Source organism: Acomys minous (genome assembly GCF_964271855.1).
Source record: "Acomys minous genome assembly, chromosome: 2".
NCBI lineage: Eukaryota > Metazoa > Chordata > Mammalia > Rodentia > Muridae > Acomys > Acomys minous.
In genome coordinates this window covers 116967060-116988454 of record NC_140484.1, presented here as the reverse complement: position 1 = coordinate 116988454, position 21395 = coordinate 116967060, and the positions used below count along the sequence as shown (strand labels likewise).

General features: G+C 47.8%; 1 protein-coding gene across 1 annotated transcript in view; it reads left to right on the top strand.

Moving 5' to 3' along the window:
• Nucleotides 1-21395, top strand: part of FSD2 (fibronectin type III and SPRY domain containing 2) — a 38218-nt gene that overhangs the window by 403 nt on the left and 16420 nt on the right. Inside the window, exons 2-9 of the mRNA XM_084772472.1 lie at nt 6253-6926; nt 7546-7641; nt 12730-12960; nt 14049-14071; nt 15565-15686; nt 17406-17561; nt 19492-19626; nt 20715-20865. Of these exons, the coding sequence (XP_084628598.1) occupies nt 6300-6926; nt 7546-7641; nt 12730-12960; nt 14049-14071; nt 15565-15686; nt 17406-17561; nt 19492-19626; nt 20715-20865 (1541 nt within the window). The 5' untranslated portion in view covers nt 6253-6299. The remainder of the gene's footprint in view (nt 1-6252; nt 6927-7545; nt 7642-12729; nt 12961-14048; nt 14072-15564; nt 15687-17405; nt 17562-19491; nt 19627-20714; nt 20866-21395) is intronic.

Below are 21395 nucleotides of genomic sequence, written 5' to 3'. Positions count from 1 at the left end.
ACCAGGCATGAAAAGTCCCCTAAAACTGCAGAGAGGAGAGGCTGACAATTCTTGAGCAGTGTCTTTTGGGTGTTTTTCAGTGTGGGGGACCCATTTGCTAGAACTCGTTGGAGCTCTAGACACAGCTATCAGCTGGCCACGGTATTGGGTTGATAAATAAATACTTTTAAATTTTAATCTGCCAGTGCATTTGGAAAACACTTGATTTCCATGCCTTGATTCAAATACTGAAAGGCAGTGCTTTGCTGCTGTTTTCTGTGTGTGCTGCAGACAGCCTGCTCTTGAGAAAAGGCTTGGGGTCTGCACTGAGCCTGGGAACCTGCTCAGAACCATTCTTAGCTCACAGCTAACACTGAAAGCTGTACTTCTCCCGAAACTAAAAGAAACTATGTAGATGAGCATTTATAATTGTATGCAAAATTATGTCCCTGCCACCACGGTCTCACCTCTAGGGAATTATTTTCAATAGATTCTCAGATGTCCCAGGGTCCCTCAAAGGGGAAAAAAAAGTGGGGGAGGGGGCAACTTTTCCAATTAACCATAAGGATACATCACACACACTCATAAGACTTAATGTCTTCTTTTTAAAAAAAATATTTATTTTCAGTTATGTGGATATGTGTGTGTGCATGTGGATATGTATACATGTGTGCGGGTCCCTGTGAAGGCCAAAGGTGTCCGACCTGGTGCAGCTGGGATCACAGGCAGTTGTGAGCAGCCCAGTGTGTGTGCTAGGAATCAAACTGGGTCCTCTGCAAGAGCAGTAAGCACAAATAACCGCTGAGCCAGTGCTCCAGCACATGTGCATCTTTTTTAAAAGCTGCACTGTTATGGCAGAGAGATGAAGAGATTCCTAATAAGTGCAGTAGACTGTGATTTATTATTTCACCCCCCTAAACCTTCATTTCGCACTTTATAAAATGGCAGTTTGCCATCAGCGGCTCCCCTGGCCCTGTTCTGATTTCATGAAGAAACCAAAGGAAACCTAAGGAGTGCAGGAGCTGAGGGGAGCTGTGTGCTGGGGCCTGCTTCACTGCTGCCTGCGCACAGAGACCAGATGACATTCACACTCAGAGAGCAGATGCGGGCGTAGATGGCTGTGCTCTTATTAGCATGTGGGCAAGGGCGGTCTGTCTTCTGGCTCCTTATTTTCCCTGTTCCCTGTGGCTCAAATTCGGTACTTCGAGTTGAAAGTATTTATTGTTAGGGCCACTGAGTAATACAGAATTCTCCTGCCCCCACCCTGCCTCCTCTGCCTCTCTCCCCCCCCTTTCTCTCTCTTTCACACACACACACACACACACACACACACACACACACACACACACAGGTGCAAGTTTTATTTTTAGAGAGCCTGTCTATCCTCCATGCATAGGAAAAGCCTGAGATTGGCTCGCAGCGCTCACTAGATGGTGACTGGCTGTCTGCACACAGCTAGACACGGAGGAGCCCAGACAAACGCTGGTTAAATTGATCACAAAGTTGCTCCTTTGTTGCCCCACCCCCACCCCCCACAAAAACCCTTCATGTTTTGACATGTTAAAATCTAGAAATTGAATTAGGAGCCCTTCAGCCCTAGGACACCGCATCTCTGCCTAGCCCACTGGGGCGGTTTTGTGTGGGGAGCAGTGATCTCATTAGGCAGCGTCGCCAGAGTGTGCGGGTGCTGGGCCTTGGTGCCTTCTTCAGCATCACCTGCTCTCATGGGTCCGATGTTCCCAAAGCAGCTGGTTCCACATTGCCGTGGCTGCTGTGGCCTTTCACTCCCCATCCCTGGTCCTCACCCTCCACAAGTGTCCAGGTAGGAGGCTTTAAACAGGCCGAGGCAGGAGATGCTGGTCCAAATATTGATAATGATAACAGTACAAACAGGAACAAAAGCACTGGGTGTTTACTGATAGCTTAATTTGAGCCTTGTACTATATAGAACAGTTCTATAAGATTTACATCACTGAATTTAAATGCCAACCTTATGAGGCAGAAATCGAGGTCTGGAGAGGCAGCTTTACAACGTCACACTGTAGGGTGTCTTAAAGTCAAAATGTAAACCCAAGAGTATCTGAATCCAGAGGGCAGTGGCCTCGGGGAGGGCAGGGGGATGTAGGAGATGTTCCCTACAGATTCTGTGCCCAGAGCCAGTGTTCATATTAACTAGCCGTTCACAACACTAGGTGATACCAATGAGTTCACCTCTGGTTCCGGGGCTGGAGGAGGCAAATGTCACACTCTTAGTGAATGGGTAGAATGGCTGGTCCTTAGGAAGGATGTGGCAGGCACTGGCTGGGTAGGGGAGCAGAGAAGGACGTGGGAAGCTCCTAACAGGAAGAAGACACTGAGAGAGGCCAAAGGACACAGAAACCCACTAGAGAAGGTGTGTGCGTCATCATTGTGAGAGTGGAAAGTAAGGTGATTAAACATCAGACTGAACTACAGCGACCGGAGCTGTAGTATATAAATGCAGGTTTATTGGAAGCAGCGTGGGAGGGGTGGGAGAGAGAGCAAAGGCTGGGGTGGAGGGAAGGGAAGGGAAGGGAAGGGAAGAGGAGAGGGGGGAGAGGAAGGAGAGGGAGGGAGAAAGAGAGAGGGAGGGAAGGAGGGAGAGAAAGAGAGGGAGAGAGAGAAAGAGAAAGAGAGAAAGAAAGAGAAAGAGAGAGAGAGAGAGAGAGAGAGAGAGAGAGAGAGAACCAAAATGTCTGAATTATATAGTAAAGGGTCTCTGGGAGAGGGAAGCCCCACCCCTAGGTAGAGGGCAGGGCACGCCAGTCACACCCTGCAGCAGGACCTAGCACTAGGGAATGGGGATTGCACCAGGGATCAAAAAAAAAGAGAGTGGCCAGTGATGGATCCTCCAGAATTCAAGATGGCTGACTATGCTTCTGAGTGCCTGTGCAGGCAGAGACACCCAGCTACAAGAGCCATGGGGCCCACTGTTGTTTTTAAATTATTATGGCAGTATATTCTAACCCACTAGCAATCAATCAAGACACAGACACTTGTTATATTTCAAAATAGCCTTAGTTAACCTGGAGCAGGGCAATTATCAATCCTCTAAACTACCTCCCAGAGTGGGGCAAGTGTGGGATCCCTGCTCCAATCCCATGCCATCTGCTTCTAATAATGGCTATCAAGCTACCTCCCATCCACAGTCCCAAATACTTACATACTTACTAATGTTCTTCATCTGGGCCAAATCTCCATCCACGCTGGCCATGTGCTTCTCTTACCCCTAACCAATGATGGTGAGACTTCCTTCCTCTCTCCTCCTCTGGTCTCCTTTCTTCTTCCTCCCAAGATTTCTCTCTCTCTCCCTCTCTCCCTCTCCCTCTCTCTCTCCCTCCCGAAGCCTGGGAACCTTAGCCACACCTATCCCCTTTCCAAGGAATGTTTCTGTCTACAGAGCGGCACAATGGCACTCTGGTGTGCTATTGGAGCCTCAGGTAGAAACTGTTAGTTTAGTCTATGGGACCAGAGGCTGGGCTTAGAGAGGGAGAAGAGACCTGGGGTACCAGGAGAGAGGGAAGGTGGCATCACTAAGAAGTCATATCCCAGCCCCAGATGGGGTCATATTACTTATTTGATTGTCTGGGGCATCCTCACAAGTAGGACCCATGTCACACTCCTTGTGTCTAGCACCCGCTTGTCCTGTTCTCTGGAGCCTTCAATTTTCCAGGCCTGGAACAGTCAATGTGGAGACGAACAAGGCCCAGTGCCAGAGCCCAGACACATGGTGGCATTCAGCAGGGCTGGCAAAGGACCCCAGGTTTCCCCAAGATGGCCATGCTGAGAATACAGACTTCCTGGTCATCCCATGTTGCCCTAAAAGCCAGGGATGCCAGAACCTCTGAACCTCTGGAGTGATCTGCCTTCTGGAAACGGAGGCAGCACCCAGGGTCTCAGGTCAGGTAAGCTCAGACTTCCTGCCGCTGCTGTCTAAGATGTGGCCCTGGGGACGCTGTGTGCCTGTCCTCTTCTGTTTCATTTCCGGATCACTGGTCTGTTTTTTCTTTCTCCCCTTTCTCCTCCTCCTCCCCCACGACACTGGAGCAGAGTTCACAGCAGGAATTAGCAGTAAGGTCATGGTGAGAGGGACCACAGTTGAATTTCCACAGCTGGGAGGCAGGCTGCCAGGTGGGCAACGTGTACAGCATCCTGCAGGTGCTGCGGATCCATCAAAGACCTGTTACATAAAAACACACTCTAAGTCAGAAATGCCATTGCTGATCATCTGCAATAGTTCTCTACAAAAAAAAAAGTAAAAAAGTGCATAGGACTGGGGAGCTAGTTTTTGTTGTTGTTGTTGTTTGTTTGTTTGTTTTTTCTTATAATAAAAAACATGTAAATAGTAAGCTCCTTTTTCTACTGAATCAAGACACCAACATAATTTTTAGTTGAATGTAAGCAGGACAGCATGTATACATTACAAGTTTGGGTAAATAATTTAAAAGAAAATGGAAGTGTGTGTGTGTGTGTGTGTGTGTGTGTGTGTGTGTGTGTGTGTGTGTGTTTGGTTTTGTTGTTGTTTTGGTTTCTTTGCTTTTTGTTTGTTGGTTTGGTTTGGTTTTTTGTTGTTTGTTGTCTTTGGTTTTGTTTTGGTTTTGGTTTTTTTGTTTTGTTTTGTTTTTTTGTTTTGTTTTGTTTTTGAGACAGGGTTTCTCTATGTAGCCCTGGCTGTCCTGGACTCACTGTGCAGACCAGGCTGGCCTGGAACTCATAAAGATCTGCCTGCCTCTGCCTCCCAAGTGCTGGGATTAAAGGTGTGCACCACTATGCCTGGCTGTGTGTGTGTGTTTATATGGGCAAGTACACATGTGTGCATGCGTGTGTAAGGCCAGATGTTGACATCAGTTTCCTTTATTGATCACTGCCCGCCCCTTATCTTTTGAGACAGAGACAACTGAACCTGCAACTCATCGACTGGGTGAGGCTAGCCAATCAAAGAGCTGCAGGGATCTGGCTGTCTCTGTCCATTCCCCACCTCCCCGTGCTGGGTTAGGACGCATGCCGCATGCTGCTGTACCAGGCTTTTACATGACTGACCTCCAGGTCCCATGTTTATGTGGCAGGATGGGCCATCTCTCCAGCCCAAAAACGCATCTTTTAATGAAGTGGGCAGGACTTCGGTTTTTATTGTTGTTCTGTTTTGTTTTTTGTTTTAAAAAGCTCCTATCCAAGTTTGAAAGTTACACATTCTAGAATGCAACAGGAATGAGGGTGAATTTGTATTTTTGTCTTTTATTTTGTCTATGCAGAGTGACCACACTCGCCTACATAAGTAGATGTGAAGGGAAGCAATTTATAACAGTGACATTCCATTCTTTCAGCTCTTTCTGAAACGTATGCCAAAATTATATACCGACCTATCATGAACATTTACTTTAAATAATATATCAGCTGACAGCTTGATTAGATCCTCTTGCAATTTTGTTGGAAGCAAAGACCTAGAAAGCACTTACCTTGGAAAAAATTTTTTTCTTACCCATTCATTAATGTCACTCACTCTCAGCATTGATACCCGCGTTTCAAGTCGGCCTTTCATCTAGTGCCCTGGAGGTTTCATTAAATTCCCAAGCAATGAAATCTTACTGTGCAGTGTAATAGTCAGAGTGAACAGGAAGTATATTTTTGCTTTTATGATAAGAGACGGGCTACTGAGAAAAGAGAACCTTGGATGCTGGCTCATTCCCAGACAAAGCAGCTCTGAGAAAACCTGAATATTAACCTGAGTGTCTAAGAGCTGATAACCATCCATGACGTCATGCCCGCATCCTCTACGGAAAGTCCCGTGTACATGAGCCATGTGGAGATCAGGGTTATCAGTGCTGCCTTAAAGTAGCCTGACTCTCAACAAAAGCGGGGGAGATGGTAGCACGAGGGAAGGAAGGTTATCTTTAGGCTGACGTCATGCATACTATTATTTTGTAACAAATTATTCCACAGCTTGATAACCTAAAATAATCAATATTTATCATCTTGCATGGTTTGTGAGGGCTGAGAATGGAGAAGAGGTCACGGTGTGTCTCTGGTTCCGGGCGGCGCCGCAGCTCCCCTTGCTCACCAGCCAGCCTTGGGTCACCTGGGTCTTTGTGTGGTTTTATTGAGCAGCTGTGAGTCAGTTCCAGCCAGGACAGCTCTGTGAATTTCTTTGCCACGATGTGGGTTGTAACCGTAACTCCTTGGAGACACGAACCCGTGTGATCTCAGCTGCTGCGATTCCCTTCTTGGGAACTGACGTTCATCTCTTCCGTGTCCTAGGACCCAGGATATCCACTGACTGACTGAGGAGCATCCGTTCTGTGCCGATGGAGGCGGAAGCAGGGGAGGGGCCAGGGAGGAGCCAGTCAACAGCCCCCAAAGATTTCCACTTCTACCACATGGACCTGTATGACTCTGAGGATAGACTGCAGTTCTTCCCGGAAGAAAACAACAGAGTCAGGAGAGAAGTGACCCAATCTGAACTGACCAATGAGCCGAGAGGGGCGGGGAGTAGTATGAATCCTCAGATGGATGGGGACGAGTTTGTCCATCTATACGGGCTTGAAGATGACCATGAGTTAGGGGAGGACTTGGATGATGAACACAGACTGGGGCCTCTGGGGTATCCTTCTCATGGGATGAGGAGAGAGCCACCCGGGGAGCAGAGACACTGGGCGCTTAGTGGTGAGGCAGCTGAGGCCGAGGGCCTGGGCTATGGAGGACAAGGCCTTCCTGACCAGTGCCAAGACCTTCGGGAAGCCTACAGGTACACGCACGGCCGTGCCAGCGAGGAGTATGAATGCTATGTCATCCCAGAGGAGGAAGATGAAGAAGAGCCTGCTGACGTCTTCTGTGTCACTTGTAAAACTCCAATCAGAACTGTTGAGAAGGATTTTGATACACACAAGGAACATGAATTAGCCCCAATCAACAAAGCACTAGAAAGTGCCAAGGTAACAGGTGTCCTTCCATCTTTGTCTGGAGAGTGTATGTGTGTCTCAGAGAGGTGGGCAGGGAATAAATCCTAAATGCCTCTGTAAAGATGGAATAGGGCTTAGAAAGATGACTTGGCAGTTAAGAACACTGGCTCCCTTTGCAGAGGACATGGGTTCGATTCCCAGCATCCATGTGGTGGCTCACTACCATCTGTAACAGCAGTCCCAGGGGATCTGATGGCCTCTCTATTGGCCTCTGTGGTCACCAGGAACACACATGGTATGCAGACATACATCAATACACACACACACACACACACACACACACACACACACACACACACTTAAGAAAGACAATAACAGGGCTGGAGAAATGGCTCAGAGGTTAAGGACACTCACTGCTCTTCCAAAGGTCCTGAGTTCAATTCCCAGCAACCACATGATGGCTCACAACCATCTGTAATGAGATATGGTGCCCCTTCTGTATTAATAATAAATAAATACATCTTCTAAAAAATAATAAAATAAAAGCCTTTCTCCCCTCCCAGCTGCCAACTAATAATAAATAAATACATCTTTTTTTAAAAAAAAAAAGACAATAACATTAATACCTCATTTGTTCTGTTCTGTTCCTCAGGATGAAATTCAGAAAAATATGTGCAAATTGGAACAGCAGATTATTGAGATGGAAAATTTCGCTAGCCACCTAGAGGAAGTGTTCATTACCGTGGAGGTGAGAACGTGTTTGGTAATTTCACCACACACTCGGCTTCCATCGGTGGCCACATCAAGCAGCTGATCCTAATGAGATAAAGAAGCCATTTCTTAGAATGTGAGGGGTCGCCAGGTGTGGTGGCTCATGCCTGTAATCCTAACACTAGGGAGGCAGAGGCAGGCGAATTGCTGTGAGTTCGAAGCCATCCTGTCTACAAAAGCAAGTCTAGAACAGCCAGGGCTACACAGAGAAACCCTGTCCAAAAAAAAAAAGGATGTGAAATGTCATCTGCCTGCCCCCCTTAGCTATCTATAGACCTTTCACCACCCCTGGGCAGCCAAAGAGCTGATGGTCACTTGCCTGCGTCCCCTACTACGTCCTCTGTGTCCACTGGGTGGGGAGGCTGGTGTGTATCTCCAAGCCTACCAGACATGGGATGTTTCAAAGCAAATGTATGATACCTTTTTGTTGCTGTCGTTTGTTTATTTTGGTTTTTCAAAACAGGGTTTCTCTGTGTATCCACGGCTATTGTGAAACTCGCTCTGTAGACCCAGCTGGCCTCAAACTCAGAGATCAGCCTACCCCTGCCTCTCAAGTGCTGGGATTAAAGGTGTGTGCGAATACTACCCAGATTTAGAAATGTTTATTGCATGGATAAATAAGGCGGAAACTTTACAATCCAAGTGTCAATTGCCTGGGATTTAGTTGTTTGTTTGTTTGCTTTTTATTCTAACAGTGATGACTCCGTGGTGGCACCATCCAGACGGTGAAGAGTTGGGGGGGGAGGGGGAGGTACATGTGTGTTTGTGTGCACCTGTGTTTGCAAGTGTACACGCACATGTATGTGAGAGGCAGAGGTCTGGGTAACTTCCTCTGATACTCTGTAGTCAGTTTTTGAGACTCAATCTGTCACTGAAATTGGAGCTCTCTAATTTGGCTAGCCTGGCTGGCCAGCAAGGCCTGGACAATCCCCCTGCCTCAGCTGCCCTTGATGTTGGGATTACATCTACTCTCTGCTGCACCTGGCTTTTTATCTAGGTGCTGGGGATCAGGCCCTCGTGCTTGTGTGTCAAGCGCTAGACCAACTGAGCCACTTCCCCAAGCCCCTGTCCTTCGTAGGCTTTTTGTTTGTTTGTTTGTTTGGTTGGTTGGTTGGTTGTTGGTTAGTTAGTTGGGTTTTTTTCCCCTTTTCCCTTTCTTGCTTTTGGTTGCACCCTGAGAGTCCCTTAGGTCCATCCTGATGTCTTGCTGTACAACCATAGTTGTTGCCTTGTATGTGGAGTTTTTTAATTTTAGGTCTTTGGGGTACCTATCATGTCTTTGTATTCGATCAGGTGTGAGCAGCCAAAGTTCCTGCCCCCTTAAAAATGTTTATTTTGTATATTCATTGTACATGGTACTATGCTACATCGGGACGTTTCACACACGCATGTAACATGTGTTGCCCATATTCCCCCAACTCCACTCCCCTCTGTTCTCTCTCCTGGTCCTCTCCCCTTAGTACTCTCTAGACACTTTCTCGCCATATGTACATACACGATTTTATTAATCTAGGTTAAGGTCTGGGAACCACAAATGAGAGAGAGAGAGAGCGTATGATAGTTGTCTTCTGAGACTAGCTTAATTCATTTAATTGTATTATCTCCAGTAGCGTTCCTTTTCCTGCCAACAATCCCACTGCGTATGTGTCCATTGTCTTTGCCCATCCCCTGCTGATGGAAACCTAGGTTGGTTCCATAACTTAACTAATTATGAAGAGCTGCAGTGATCACAGAGGTTCAGATGTCTGTGGCAGGCTGACTTGGACCAAATGGGAGATGTACTTTGTTTTTGAGGAACCTCCGCACTGATTTCCACAGTGTGTGTCTGGACTAGTTTACGTCCCCAGCAGCAGTGTGTGTGGATTCCTTGTCCACACGCTCACCAACATTGATTTGCCAAGCAGGTTTTAGTTGTCCATGCAGAGACACCTGCACTCTGGTTGGTTATCAGTCCTCCAGCACAGACAGGCTTCCAGCGGTGGCCGACTTAACCCAATAAGCATCTGTGCTGTCCCCTTAACTTGGCCCTTTTGTAGGCTTTCTGTCGAGACTGCTAAGAACTTAGAATCCCGAGACTGGTGGCTGCATTCTGGGTCCTGGGCCCAGCTTCTTGGTGTCTTATTCAAAAGTGAAATAAGGCCACACAAATTTTCAAGTAGCAAGGACACTTTACCCAAGGCAGAATGATAGAGCAAGTCAGATATACACTGTTAAGATTGACAGCAGAGCTGGGTGTGCTGGCGGACCCCTTTAATCCCAACAGAGGCAGAGGCAGGTGGCTCTCTGTGAGTTCTAGGTCAGCTGGGTCTACATAGTGAGTTCCAGGACAGCCAGGGCTATGTAGAGAGACTTTGTCTCAAAAACAAACAAACAAACAAACAAAAAACCCAGAATGTTGACAACAGGAAACATGAGTACTGAAGGGCCCTGATTGTTGCCTGGGGGTTCCCTTTAATGTTTGGGGGTTCCCTTTATGGGCTTTTAAATGAAGAGTTTGGTCATTGGGGTTATAATTTGGAAAATTCACAATGTTGACTGACAGGCTTTGATTATATGAACCCTTACTCATCCCCTACATCCCCTCCCAGGATGCATTTGGTTTTAGCCATTTGTATGCCCAATTATGTGTAAGCATAAGATGGTACATTACACATCATCTCTTCTCTCTAAAAGGTCACTTTGAGGACAACCAAAGCTAGTCTAAGCCAGATCAGCCTATTGCCCATAGTCCCGGATTGTATTCCAGGATGCACCTGAATGAAAATGGGACGCTAGTGAGGGTTTGCTAAGAAGAGTAACCGTTTCCATTGTCTGAAGCTTGTACACATGCAGCTCTATGCACATAGGGGTCATACGATGCTAACAGGTTGCTAGGTGCATTGTTGTCGGGGGCGGGGCAGGGGGTGGGGGGTGGGGGGGTGAAGAGTGCCAGACAAGTGGACTCCAAAGTCGCTACGCTATTCTCTCTGCCTTCACTGCCTCAAAAGAGACTTCTCATCCTTTAATGGCCCCTCTCCCTGTCCTGGAAAGAATGTGGGTTCTAAATCCATGGACCAAGATTACTGAACTGAAAGCTGTCCGTAGTTGCCCAATGGCCATACTGTCCCCTAGAGCTCCACAGAGTAAGAGCAAATCCTCTGTCCTGGCCAGCTTTAGTTGAACACTGTATGACTTGTATCCTTCACCCTCAGCCTTAAAGGGAGCGAGAGCGGCCCCCACTATCCCTTCTACTTCAGAACACCAGGTGGAAAGCGAAAGGATAAGAGTGAGGCAGCCATGACAAAACTCCGTATGCTCAGACTGGAGAGACGGCTCAAAGGTCGAAAGGACTGGGGCTCTTCCAGAGGACCTGGGTTTGATTCCCAGGTGGCTCACAAAGGCCTGTAATTCTAGCTCTGGGCATCCAGCGCCCCCTTCTGGCCTCTGTGCACACTGCACATGTGGTGCACCGACATGCACACAAGCAAAACTTACAACTTTTTAAAAGTTCCTTATGCTTTCTTCTGTCATCTTACTGTCAGGTCTAAGTATCCTCATCCTCAGTGAGGACACTGGGGCCATCCCTGCTGTGCTCACTGGGGACTCATCTATTGCTTCTCCTCTCACCGTTCTGAGTGAGCCGTATGTTTAGTAACAGCTCTCTTGAGTGATCCCTAGAAGCCTCTTCAGAAACGTTCTTGTCATTGGATGAAGCTGGCAACAGTCAAAACCCTCTGAGCCTTCACGGGCTTCCAGTGTGAGAAATGGAGACCCGAGACCCATCTGCTTTAGTCAGTGTTGCCCAGCCTCTGTGCTCCTATCGGAACCAGCCAGGTGGTACATGCCTGTAAACCCAGCACTGGAAAGCTAAGGCAAGAGGATTGGTGTGGATTCCAGGCCAGCCTGGCCTGCAAAGTGGGTAGCAGGTCATATAGGGTCACCCAATAAGATGCCATGCCAAGAAGACAATAGACAAATACATAAACCCCACACCTACCAGACTCGGTGTCTCTACCCTTCTCCCTGCATTTCCTCACTCATCAGGCAGTGCCGTTTGCCACAACCCCTCCTTCCCTCTCAGCTTTCAGATCTCTCCTCATTGCCATGAACCCGGCTGACATACTCCTGGTGTTTTTCTAAGCCATGTATCAGTTAGTGAGGAGATACCACGAGGTGTGAGAGCGCAGGAGGGAACTGCAGATGGACAACTCTCAGTGCAAACATTTCTGCCTTGAAGTCAAAGCTTCCAGATACAAGCTGATTAACCATTGATGAGCTCCCAGGGTGGTTGCCACGGTGATGGGAGGTAGTTAAACCAGGGAAAGGATTGCAACATGCTGTCTGGAAAGATAGCAGGATTTTCTGGCAAGAATATTTGGGGTGGGGGTGGGGAGCTGAACACACAGCTCGGTCGGCAAAGTTCAAGGACTCTGTGTTGGGCCCCAATAACCCGCTTAGAAAGGCTGCGTGTGAGCCAGGGGCAGTGGTGCCTGTAATCCCAGCACTCGAGGAGGCAGAAGCAGGTGGATCTCTGTGAGTTCAAGGCCAGCCTGGTCTACAGAGCAAGTCCAGAACAGCCAGGGCTATACAGAGAAACTCTGCTTGGGAAAAAAAAAAACAAATAAACAAACAAAAAAGACAGACAGACAGAAACAAACAAGCAAATAAACAAACAAAAGGTGTATGTGCAGACACATGCTTGTCATCCCAATGCTGTGAGGCAGAGATGGGGTGTCTCTGGGCCTTGCTGGCCCACCAGCCTAACTTAATTGTCATGCTCCGTGCTAGCAAGAGATCCTGTGGATGGCACCTGAGGCTGTCCTCTGGCTTCCAAGTGCATAAACATGTATGTACACACACATGTTCATATGCATAATTAATTAATTCCTGGGGATCTAAGAAGTCTCCTTTGTTTTTAAACCCTCCCCCCCTCATTCCCCCAGCATGTACTCCAGCATGCCGCTGAGAGATAGGATAAAGTGAGTGGATGAAAACGGCTCTGGGTAGACAGAATTTCATGTCCCCGGTAACTCTAGCCAACATATCACATCCACTAAAATGATGGTTGAGGTCAACTGTCTTTCAGGAGAATTTTGGAAGACAAGAACAGAACTTTGAGTCACATTACAATGAGATCTTGGAAACCCTCGCTCAAAAGTACGAAGAAAAAATTCAAGCTCTAGGGGAGAAGAAGAAAGAGAAGCTGCAAGCCTTATACGGACAGCTGGTCAGCTGTGGAGAAAACCTCGATGCCTGCAGAGAGCTGATGGAAACCATAGAGGAGATGTGTCATGAAGAAAAGGTTGAGTTCTTAAAGGTCTGTGACGAAACAGGAAAGAAAGGAACAGAACCATGAGATGAAAGGCCAGGTCTAGCCCAGGGTAGGCTAGGCAACCCTCTCTCCTCCTGCAGATCTGAGTTGGCTGTGGTAGTCAGCATCGATCCGACGTCCATGGTGGCGGGCTCTCTCTCCGCCTCCCCGTGTCACTTCTTTAATGGTTAAGCAGGCAGGGACACACCAGGCCTTTCCTCCCTCCATTCCCCAGGGAGTTCCAAGCTTTGTTCCTCTGTCCTTTGATCATTGACTGTCCCTTGATCGAGGTGTTGAGCAAAGACAGCATCCTGAGAGTCCCCTAGCTGCCTCTGATAGCCACTGTTGGATCTCTAGGAGAAAACTGGTCCAAGTTAATAACGTAATTTAAATTGCCCTGTGCCAATGGTGGCAGTTATAAATCTTGCTTTATAACTTCATACATATGTACCCACAAATCTATTTCTTAATTATATGCAAACCATATCAAATCTGGCACATACCCCATATAGCAGAGTTATAGGAATTTCAACCTCAGTTAGAGACCTTTCAAGGTCCCATGAGACCACGGGGCAGATGTAGTTGGCTTCACAAAGGGTTGGGGAGGGTTCTTTACTATCTTTCTAGATGTTGAGTGGGACCCCCCCCCCCATCATTGTCCGAGCCCACAGTTACTCCTCAAAGCCCAATCATACCTCCTTCCCACTACGATCACTGTAGGAGAGCCATGAACAGAGGCGAAGAGCCATCTGGCAGGTGCCATGAGAGGCACCCAGTGATTAACCACTTGAGCCAGTGCTCCCTCCCTCGTGCCGCTGGGGCGCAGATCCAGACAGCTGCATGTCCTACAGCAGAGGAACCGTTAAGCAAACACTCGTGTTGCTATGCAATGATCCCTTGCAGTCTTTGCAGTCAGTGATCCAAGGGACCCTGTGTGGGAGGTGTGAGCGGGGAAATGGCCAAGTGTTGTAGTTATAGTTGTGTTAGGGTGATTTTCCCCCTTTTCCTAATCTCCAATTTAAAATGTTTACATTATTACATTGTTAGCAAAAATTATTTCCTAAACCAGTTTAATATCTTCTCTTCCCTTTCAGGATGCAGTGGCTATGACTGACAGGTAATATTTTTGTCCTAAATCTAGTTTCTTTTTCCATTCCTTTCACCTCTAGACACATTTCCACTAGGTTACCTGCTTCCCTTTCAGCTTCGGCAACACTATAAATAAAATAGTGCTGGCTGTGGAATGGCAGTGCCGGGTCGGTAGTGCCCTTTGGTGCTAAATCTGGGCTGGAAGGGAGCATGTGGGTGAGGCCCATCCCACAAGCCTGGCCTCAGATCCCCCTCCCACACATCAGAACTTTGTTTCACTGGAAGAGACTGAGGGCTAGAACATGTCTCCAGCTCCCCTCAGCCCTTTGCCATGTTGCAGCAGAAAGCGCATACATTTTAAAGTCAGATGCAGCAGAGTGTAAACCCTGCTGCCACAGTGACCTTGGAGAGGCCGGACTCCAAGGCCCCATTATCCCTATTACACAAGGGTGGTTCTCTGGGAACTTAATAAAAGACAGTCTCAGGATGTCTCTCTGTCTCCCTCTGTCTCTCTGTCTCTGTCTCTGTCTGTCTCTGTCTCTGTCTCTGTCTCTATCTCTGTCTCTCTGTCTGTCTCTGTCTCTCTGTCTCTGTCTCTGTCTCTGTCTGTCTGTCTGTCTGTCTGTCTGTCTGTCTGTCTCTCTCTCTCTCTCTCTCTCTCTCTCTCTCTCTCTCTCTCTCTCTTTCCTTCCTGGCTGCCCAAAATGAACAGCTATCTCCATTTTGCTCGCACCACGCCCACCACAAAGCTTCCACCACAGACCCAAGAGCGATGATGGAGCCAGCTGATCAAGGACTGAAACTATGGACCAAAGTAAACGTTCCCCCCTCCCTTTCAGTTGCTCATCTCAGGGATTTGTCAAAGCAGCACAATTCCAACGCAGCAGCCCCCAGGCCCATCGTCAAACCAGCAGAATCCAGATGCGCGTGAAGATGCGCAAGTTTGGCAAAGAGGCCCCTCTTCATTTCCTGCTAGTGGCCCAGCACTATAGATGTACCCTAAGAAGAAAGCCCTCCATCTTTGTGGGGATTTGTGTCTTTTAAAAACTATGTATGAGGGGGCTGGAGAGATGGCTCAGAGGTTAAGAGCACTGGCTGTTCTCCCAGAGGTCCTGAGTTCAATTCCCAACAACCGCATGGTGGCTCACAACCATCTGTAATGAAATCTGGTGCCCTCTTCTGGCATGTATATGTAATAAATAAATAAATAAAATATATAAAAGAAAGAAATATTCTTAAAAAAAAAAAAAAGGTCAGTGAAGCCAGGCAGTGGTGGCTCACACATTAAAAAAAAAAAGTATGAGTATTTTGCCTGCATGTGTGTCTGTGCACCATGTGTGTACCTGGTATCCACAGAAGGCAAAAAGAGGATGTCACATCCCCTGGAACTAGAGTCACATAGGGGTGTGAACTGCCATTTGGGTGCTGGCAGTTGAACCTAGATCCTCTGGAAGCACAGCCAGTGCTCCCCACTGCTGATCCAACTCCCCAGCCCCTGGGCGTGTCTTTTTATATCAACAGACTGGGGAGATTCCTGAAAACCAAGACAGACGTGGAGCTCTCTGCACAGCCTGAGTTTGAAGATCAGACCTTGGACTTCTCTGACGTAGAGCAGCTGATGGACTCTATCAACACCATTCCAGGTGTGACTCTGGCCTGTGCATCTTCACTGCAGCTTGGAGGAGAAGGAGGAGAGAGAGAGAGAGAGAGAGAGAGAGAGAGAGAGAGAGAGAGAGAGAGAGAGAGAGAGAGAGAACCGCTTGTGACATGAATGGACCTAAATGGACAGAATAATAAGTGAGATAAACACTCACAGAAAGATAAACACTGCACCAGTCCCCTTCCGTGAGGTGGCTGAAGCAGTCAAACTGGGGAAACAATATGGTACCTGTCACTTCTGCACATAGTAAGGGAGTAGATCTGATGCTAAGGGTTCTTAGCAAGCATGCACACATTCCTTCTCTCTCTCTCTCTCTCTCTCTCTCTCTCTCTCTCTCTCTCTCTCTCTCTCTATCTCTCTCTCTCTCGTGTGTAGGGAGGGTGGGGGGGTGCACATCCACATCCACATCCACATCCACATCCATTCGCGTGCATGTGGAGCCCAGAGATTGCCATCAGGCATCTTCCTCAATCGCTCTGCACTTCATGCTGTGAAACAAGGCCCTCACTGAACCTGGAGCAAGCACGTTACTGACTGACTGAGGCACCATCTCCTCAGCTTCCCAGCTCAGGGTTCTTTCTCTTCTGAGGCTCAGTAGCATCCCTTACCATGACTTCTTCTCTCTTCATCTGTTGGTAGACATTCAGTTGCTCTCTCACCTTGACCACTGTGAATGAGGCTGCCATGAAACAAGTGTGCGACATATCTAGGACCCTGATTCCCGTTCCTCTGGACATATATCCACACCTAGGCTTACTGACGACCCATTGGGCAGTCTCTTTCCTCCCTCGTTCCTTTTGCAGTGCTGGGGATTGAACTCAGTAGCTCTTGCATGCCCCACAAGTACTGCATCTCTGAGTTACATTACCAGCCCTGCACCCCCCCCACCCCCACCCCTCTTTAAAACTGGGATCTCGCTGTATTGACCAGATAGTCTTGCACTCCTGGACTCAAGTGATAGTCTGGCCTCCTGGGTGTGACATTACAGGCGCTAGCAGGTCATTATTAATGTTTTGGTGTTTTGCCACACTGTTTTCCACAGCGTATAAAGGTACATTTTCCTGGCAGCACCCCTGGATTTCAGTCTTCCAGATGCATACCAATGCTTGCCATCCCTTGCTTTCTGAGTGTGGGTGTTCTAGCAGGTGTGAGGGGAGAGCTCATTATGGTTTTGGGGGGCATTTGTTTATTTGTGGCTCGTAGTTTTGATGAGGCAGGGTCTAACTCTGTACCCAGGCTACTTTAAAATTCACAATGTAGGCTAGGCTCACCTCACACTTGTAATCCCTCTGCCTCAGCCTTTCAGGTGCTGGGATTACAGGCATGCACCACCACATGGCCCTTGGGTTATGGTTTGATCTGCATTCTCCTCATGGTTAGTGATGTTGAGTTTGTACTCTTGATGGCAACCTGGATGTCTTTTTTTTTTTTTTTTTCAAAAACCTCCATTCAAGTCCTTTGCACTTTAAAAAAAATGGCATTAGTAAGGTTTCTCTGGTTGGTGCCATTGAGCTCTGGAGACCCTCAGGGTTTTGAATATTGCCTGTCCTCTATGGGCACCAGGCATGCACATCGTGCACAGTCACATATGCAGACAGAACACGACCCCCACAAAAACAATACAATAGAATAAACAGTGGCCGCTCCCGTCCCAGACATGCGCATACGGCACCTCATTGTTCTCTCTCTTTTCCTTTCCTAGCTCCCTCTGCCCCGGTGATAAATCCCCAGGCACCCAACTCAGCCACAGGATCTTCAGTCCGCGTGTGCTGGAGCCTGTACTCTGACGACACTGTGGAGAGCTATCAGCTGTCCTACAGGCCAGTGCGGGACAGCTCATCCAGCAAGGACCAAGCAGGTAAGGTCAAGGGCCTTACCTTGGGACAAGGATGGCAGATGCTCAGAGAGAAATGAGCTATCTGTGGGTTACAGTGAGTTGGGGCAGCACTAGGGTGAGAACCAGGTCTTCAGGCTCCCTGGGCAGAGCACTGCTCACTGTGCCAGGCTGTGTGTGGCCCCATCCTGCTTCCCCGTTCAGCTCGCAATCGGCTTCCTGCTCCAGCTGCGATGCCTGCCTCCCTACAGCTGCCCTCTGTGCCTCCCTACCACAAACAAAAACAAAAACAAACAAACAAAAAAACCTCTTACCTCTCTGAACCCATAAGCCCCATTGAACTTTTTCTTCCATAAGTAACTCTTGCCGCATTGCTTTTGTTGTTGTTGTTTTTTGTTTGGGTCATTTTGGGGTTTGGGTTTTTTGTTTTGTCTTATTTTGCTTTGTTTTTCAAGACAGGGTGTCTCCATGTAGCCTTGGCTGTCTTGGACTCACTTTTGTAGACCAGGCTGGCTCGGACTCAGAGATCCGCCTGCCTCTGTCTCCCTGAGTGCTGGGATTATAGGCATGTGCTGCTGTGCCAGGCTGGTCGCATTGTTTTATCATAGCAACAGAAAAGTAGCCAATACAGTAGCTGACTCCTAAAACTGATTTTCTTTAACAATACCTGGTAGGCTGGAGAGATGGCTCAGTGGTTAAGAGCACCCACCACCTGCTCTTCCAAAGGTCCCAAGTTCAATTCCCAGCAACCACATAGTGGCTCACAACCATCTGTAATATGATATGGCGCCCTCTTCTGGCTTGCAGGAGTACATGCAAGCAGAGCACTGTATACACAATAATAAATAAATAAATCTTTAAAAACAAACAAACAAAAAACCCACCTGGCTTCTGAGAGCCGTTTTATTCAGCATGAGGGTACTCATCATCACCAGCAGCAGCAGCAGCAGCAGCATTTACCAAGTAACAGATTTCTTTATGACTTTTTCATGCCTTTTAATTGGTTATGCTTCTGAGAGAAAGTCTAGTAGCCCAGAGTGGCCTTGAACTCACCGATATCCTCCTGCCTCAGATTCCTTTTTACTAGGATTACAGATGTGCATCACCACGTATTAGCCTTGTGTCAGTTCTTGCTCTGTCACTATACTTCCTGCCCCTAATTTAGTGACTTAAAATAACACATATTTCTTGTTTTATAATTTTTGGGTTCATTAGACAATCAGAGCTGAGACCCCATGAGCGCAAACAGACGGACCAAGACGGCTTTATTCATTACAGCGGTTGCAATCACCACAGAAACACATCTCTGAGTGTGTCTGTAAAGGTGTTTCCAGAAGGGTTTAGCAGAGCAGGCAAGATCCACCCTGAATGTGATTGGCATTATCCATGGGACCAGGTCCCAGACTGATTTAAAAAGAGAAAGCAAGCTAAGCACCTGCGCTCAGCTCTCTGCTTCCTCACGTGAATACAGCGGGAACAGCTGCCTCATGTGCTGCCATCTTGCCTTGCTTGCCCTGATGGAAATAAACCCTTCATTCCTTAAGTTGCTTCTTATCAGATAGAAGTAACTAATGCCTTCTCTTCTGCTGGTGTAGGATGGGGGGCAGGGAATTTTCTTGAACTCTCTCGAGGTGTCCTCAGGCACAGTCATATGTAGCAAAACCATTTTTTCCCGCAGTGGTGTGCGTGTGTGTGTGTGTGTGTGTGCCTGTGTGTGTGTGTGTGTTGGGGAGCAAGCCTTTCACTGTGTCCCAAGCCTCCTCTTCTTGTGTCACTGAACCACTGTTACGTTAGTCACCAAGGTAAGCTCCACTTTAAGGACCAGCTAGAGAGCCAGTCTCTCAGCACACAGAGGGGTTGTCCCTGCAGGGGGGGAAGAGTCTGTGGCCCAGGGACACAGTAAGGCCTTGTGGCCTTCTAAGGTTTGAATTCTTACTTTTTCTTTTTCTTCCAGAGTTTACCAGGACGGTCAAAGAAACATATTGCTCAGTGACAAATCTTGAGCCAAACACCCAATATGAATTTTGGGTCATAGCTCAGAACAGGACCGGCCCCAGCCCCTCTAGTGAGCATGCCGTGTATATGACAGGTACTGGATCACTTGTTTTCTTCTTTTCTTCTTTCTTTTCTCTTGTTTTTCGTTTTGTTTTGTTTTTCGAGACAGGGTTTCTTTGTGTAGCCTTGGCTGTCCTGGACTCACTTTTGTAGACCAGGCTGGCCTCGAACTCACAGAGATCTGCCTGCCTCTGCCTCCTGAGTGCTGGGATTAAACACTTGGCTCTGGGTTGTTCCTTTTCATTCAAGGGGACACAGGAGTTGCAGGTTTCTAGATGTGACTGGGTTTCCCATTTCATTTGAAAGGATAGAAAGAGCAGTGTGCGGAGTCTGTCTTTCTGTACTTCCTTTAATGCGCTAGATGTACACGCCTGGTGTGGCAGGGACACTTCCTTTCAGGGTCGGTCTGCTACTTACAGTTATGCTGTCCCTTGGGAGTTGCTTTTTGCTTTGTTTTAAGTTTTATTTATTTATTGTGTATACAGTGCTCTCTGCCTGCATGAATGACAGAAGAGGGCATCAGATCTCATTATAGCTGGTTGTGAGCCACCATGCGGTTGCTGGGAATTGAACTCAGGACCTCTGCAAGAGCACTCAGTGCTCTTAACCTCTGAGCCACCTCTCCAGCCCTCCCTTGGGACTTGTGTCATTACGTTTCTATTGTTGTATTAAAACGCTATGTCCAAGGCAGTGTAAAGGAGGAAGGGCTTATTTGTGGTTACAGTTCCAGAGGGATGCGCCCTGGCAGGGACATGGCAGCAGGGACAGCAGCAGGAGCAGGGCTCACCCCCCACCCCCCCAAACTTCAAGTGCAAAACAGAGAGAGCGAACTTGAAATGGTGTTGAGTTTTTACATTCTCAAAGCACACCTACAGTGATGCACTTCACGCAACAAGGCTGCGCCTCCTAACACCCTCCAAACAGGCCTACCAAAGGGGAACCGAACATTCAAATACCATAGACTATGGGGAGTGTTCATTATTTAATCCTGGGGGTCGGGTGGGGCAGGCAGAATGTCTGAAAGGGAGTCCCAGGACTTGTGTTGCTGTGGTGTTTCTCCACAGCTCTGAGCAAAGTGGCTGGAACTGAGCCTGATGGTGTCTCCTTTCTCCTGTGCTTAAGCCCCGTCTCCCCCCACCATAAAAAGCGAGGCACTCAGAACCTGTGAAGAGGCTGCGCTGATTTGCTGGGCGTCTGGGGACCTGGATCCTGTGGACTCCTACACGGTGGAGCTGATCCAAGCAGAAACGCCAGAATCCTCGGGGGTAACAGAGTGAGTCTCGAGGGCCTCCACTGTTAAAGCATATGCAGTGCAGGGACAAGGTCACAACTGGTGACACACAGCAATCTTCATGAGGTTGCTTAGGGCTCCCAAGAAGTGTTATTGGTCATGAATGATGAATACAAGTGGCGAAACCCCATGTTAGCTTTTAAAAAAAAAGAAATCCAGTTAAGGGCTAGGAGGTGGCACAGTGGGTGCTTGCTGTGCAAGTGTGAGTGTCTGAGTTAGGATCCCCCATACCCCAGTAAAAAAAAACTGGGTGTGGCTACTTTCCTTAACATCATTGTTGTAAAGGACAGAGACAGACTGGGTCTTACTGGCTGCAAACCTGGCTCCAGGATCAATGAGAGACTCTGTCTTAAAGGAATAGGCAGAAAGTGACAGAGAACACTTGACGTCCTCCCCTGCCCTGTGTACACACATGGGTACATACACCTGTAGACACTACGCACATACACCACCACCACCACCCACACACACACACAGAATCTAATTAAATTAAGATTTATCTCTAGGCCAAG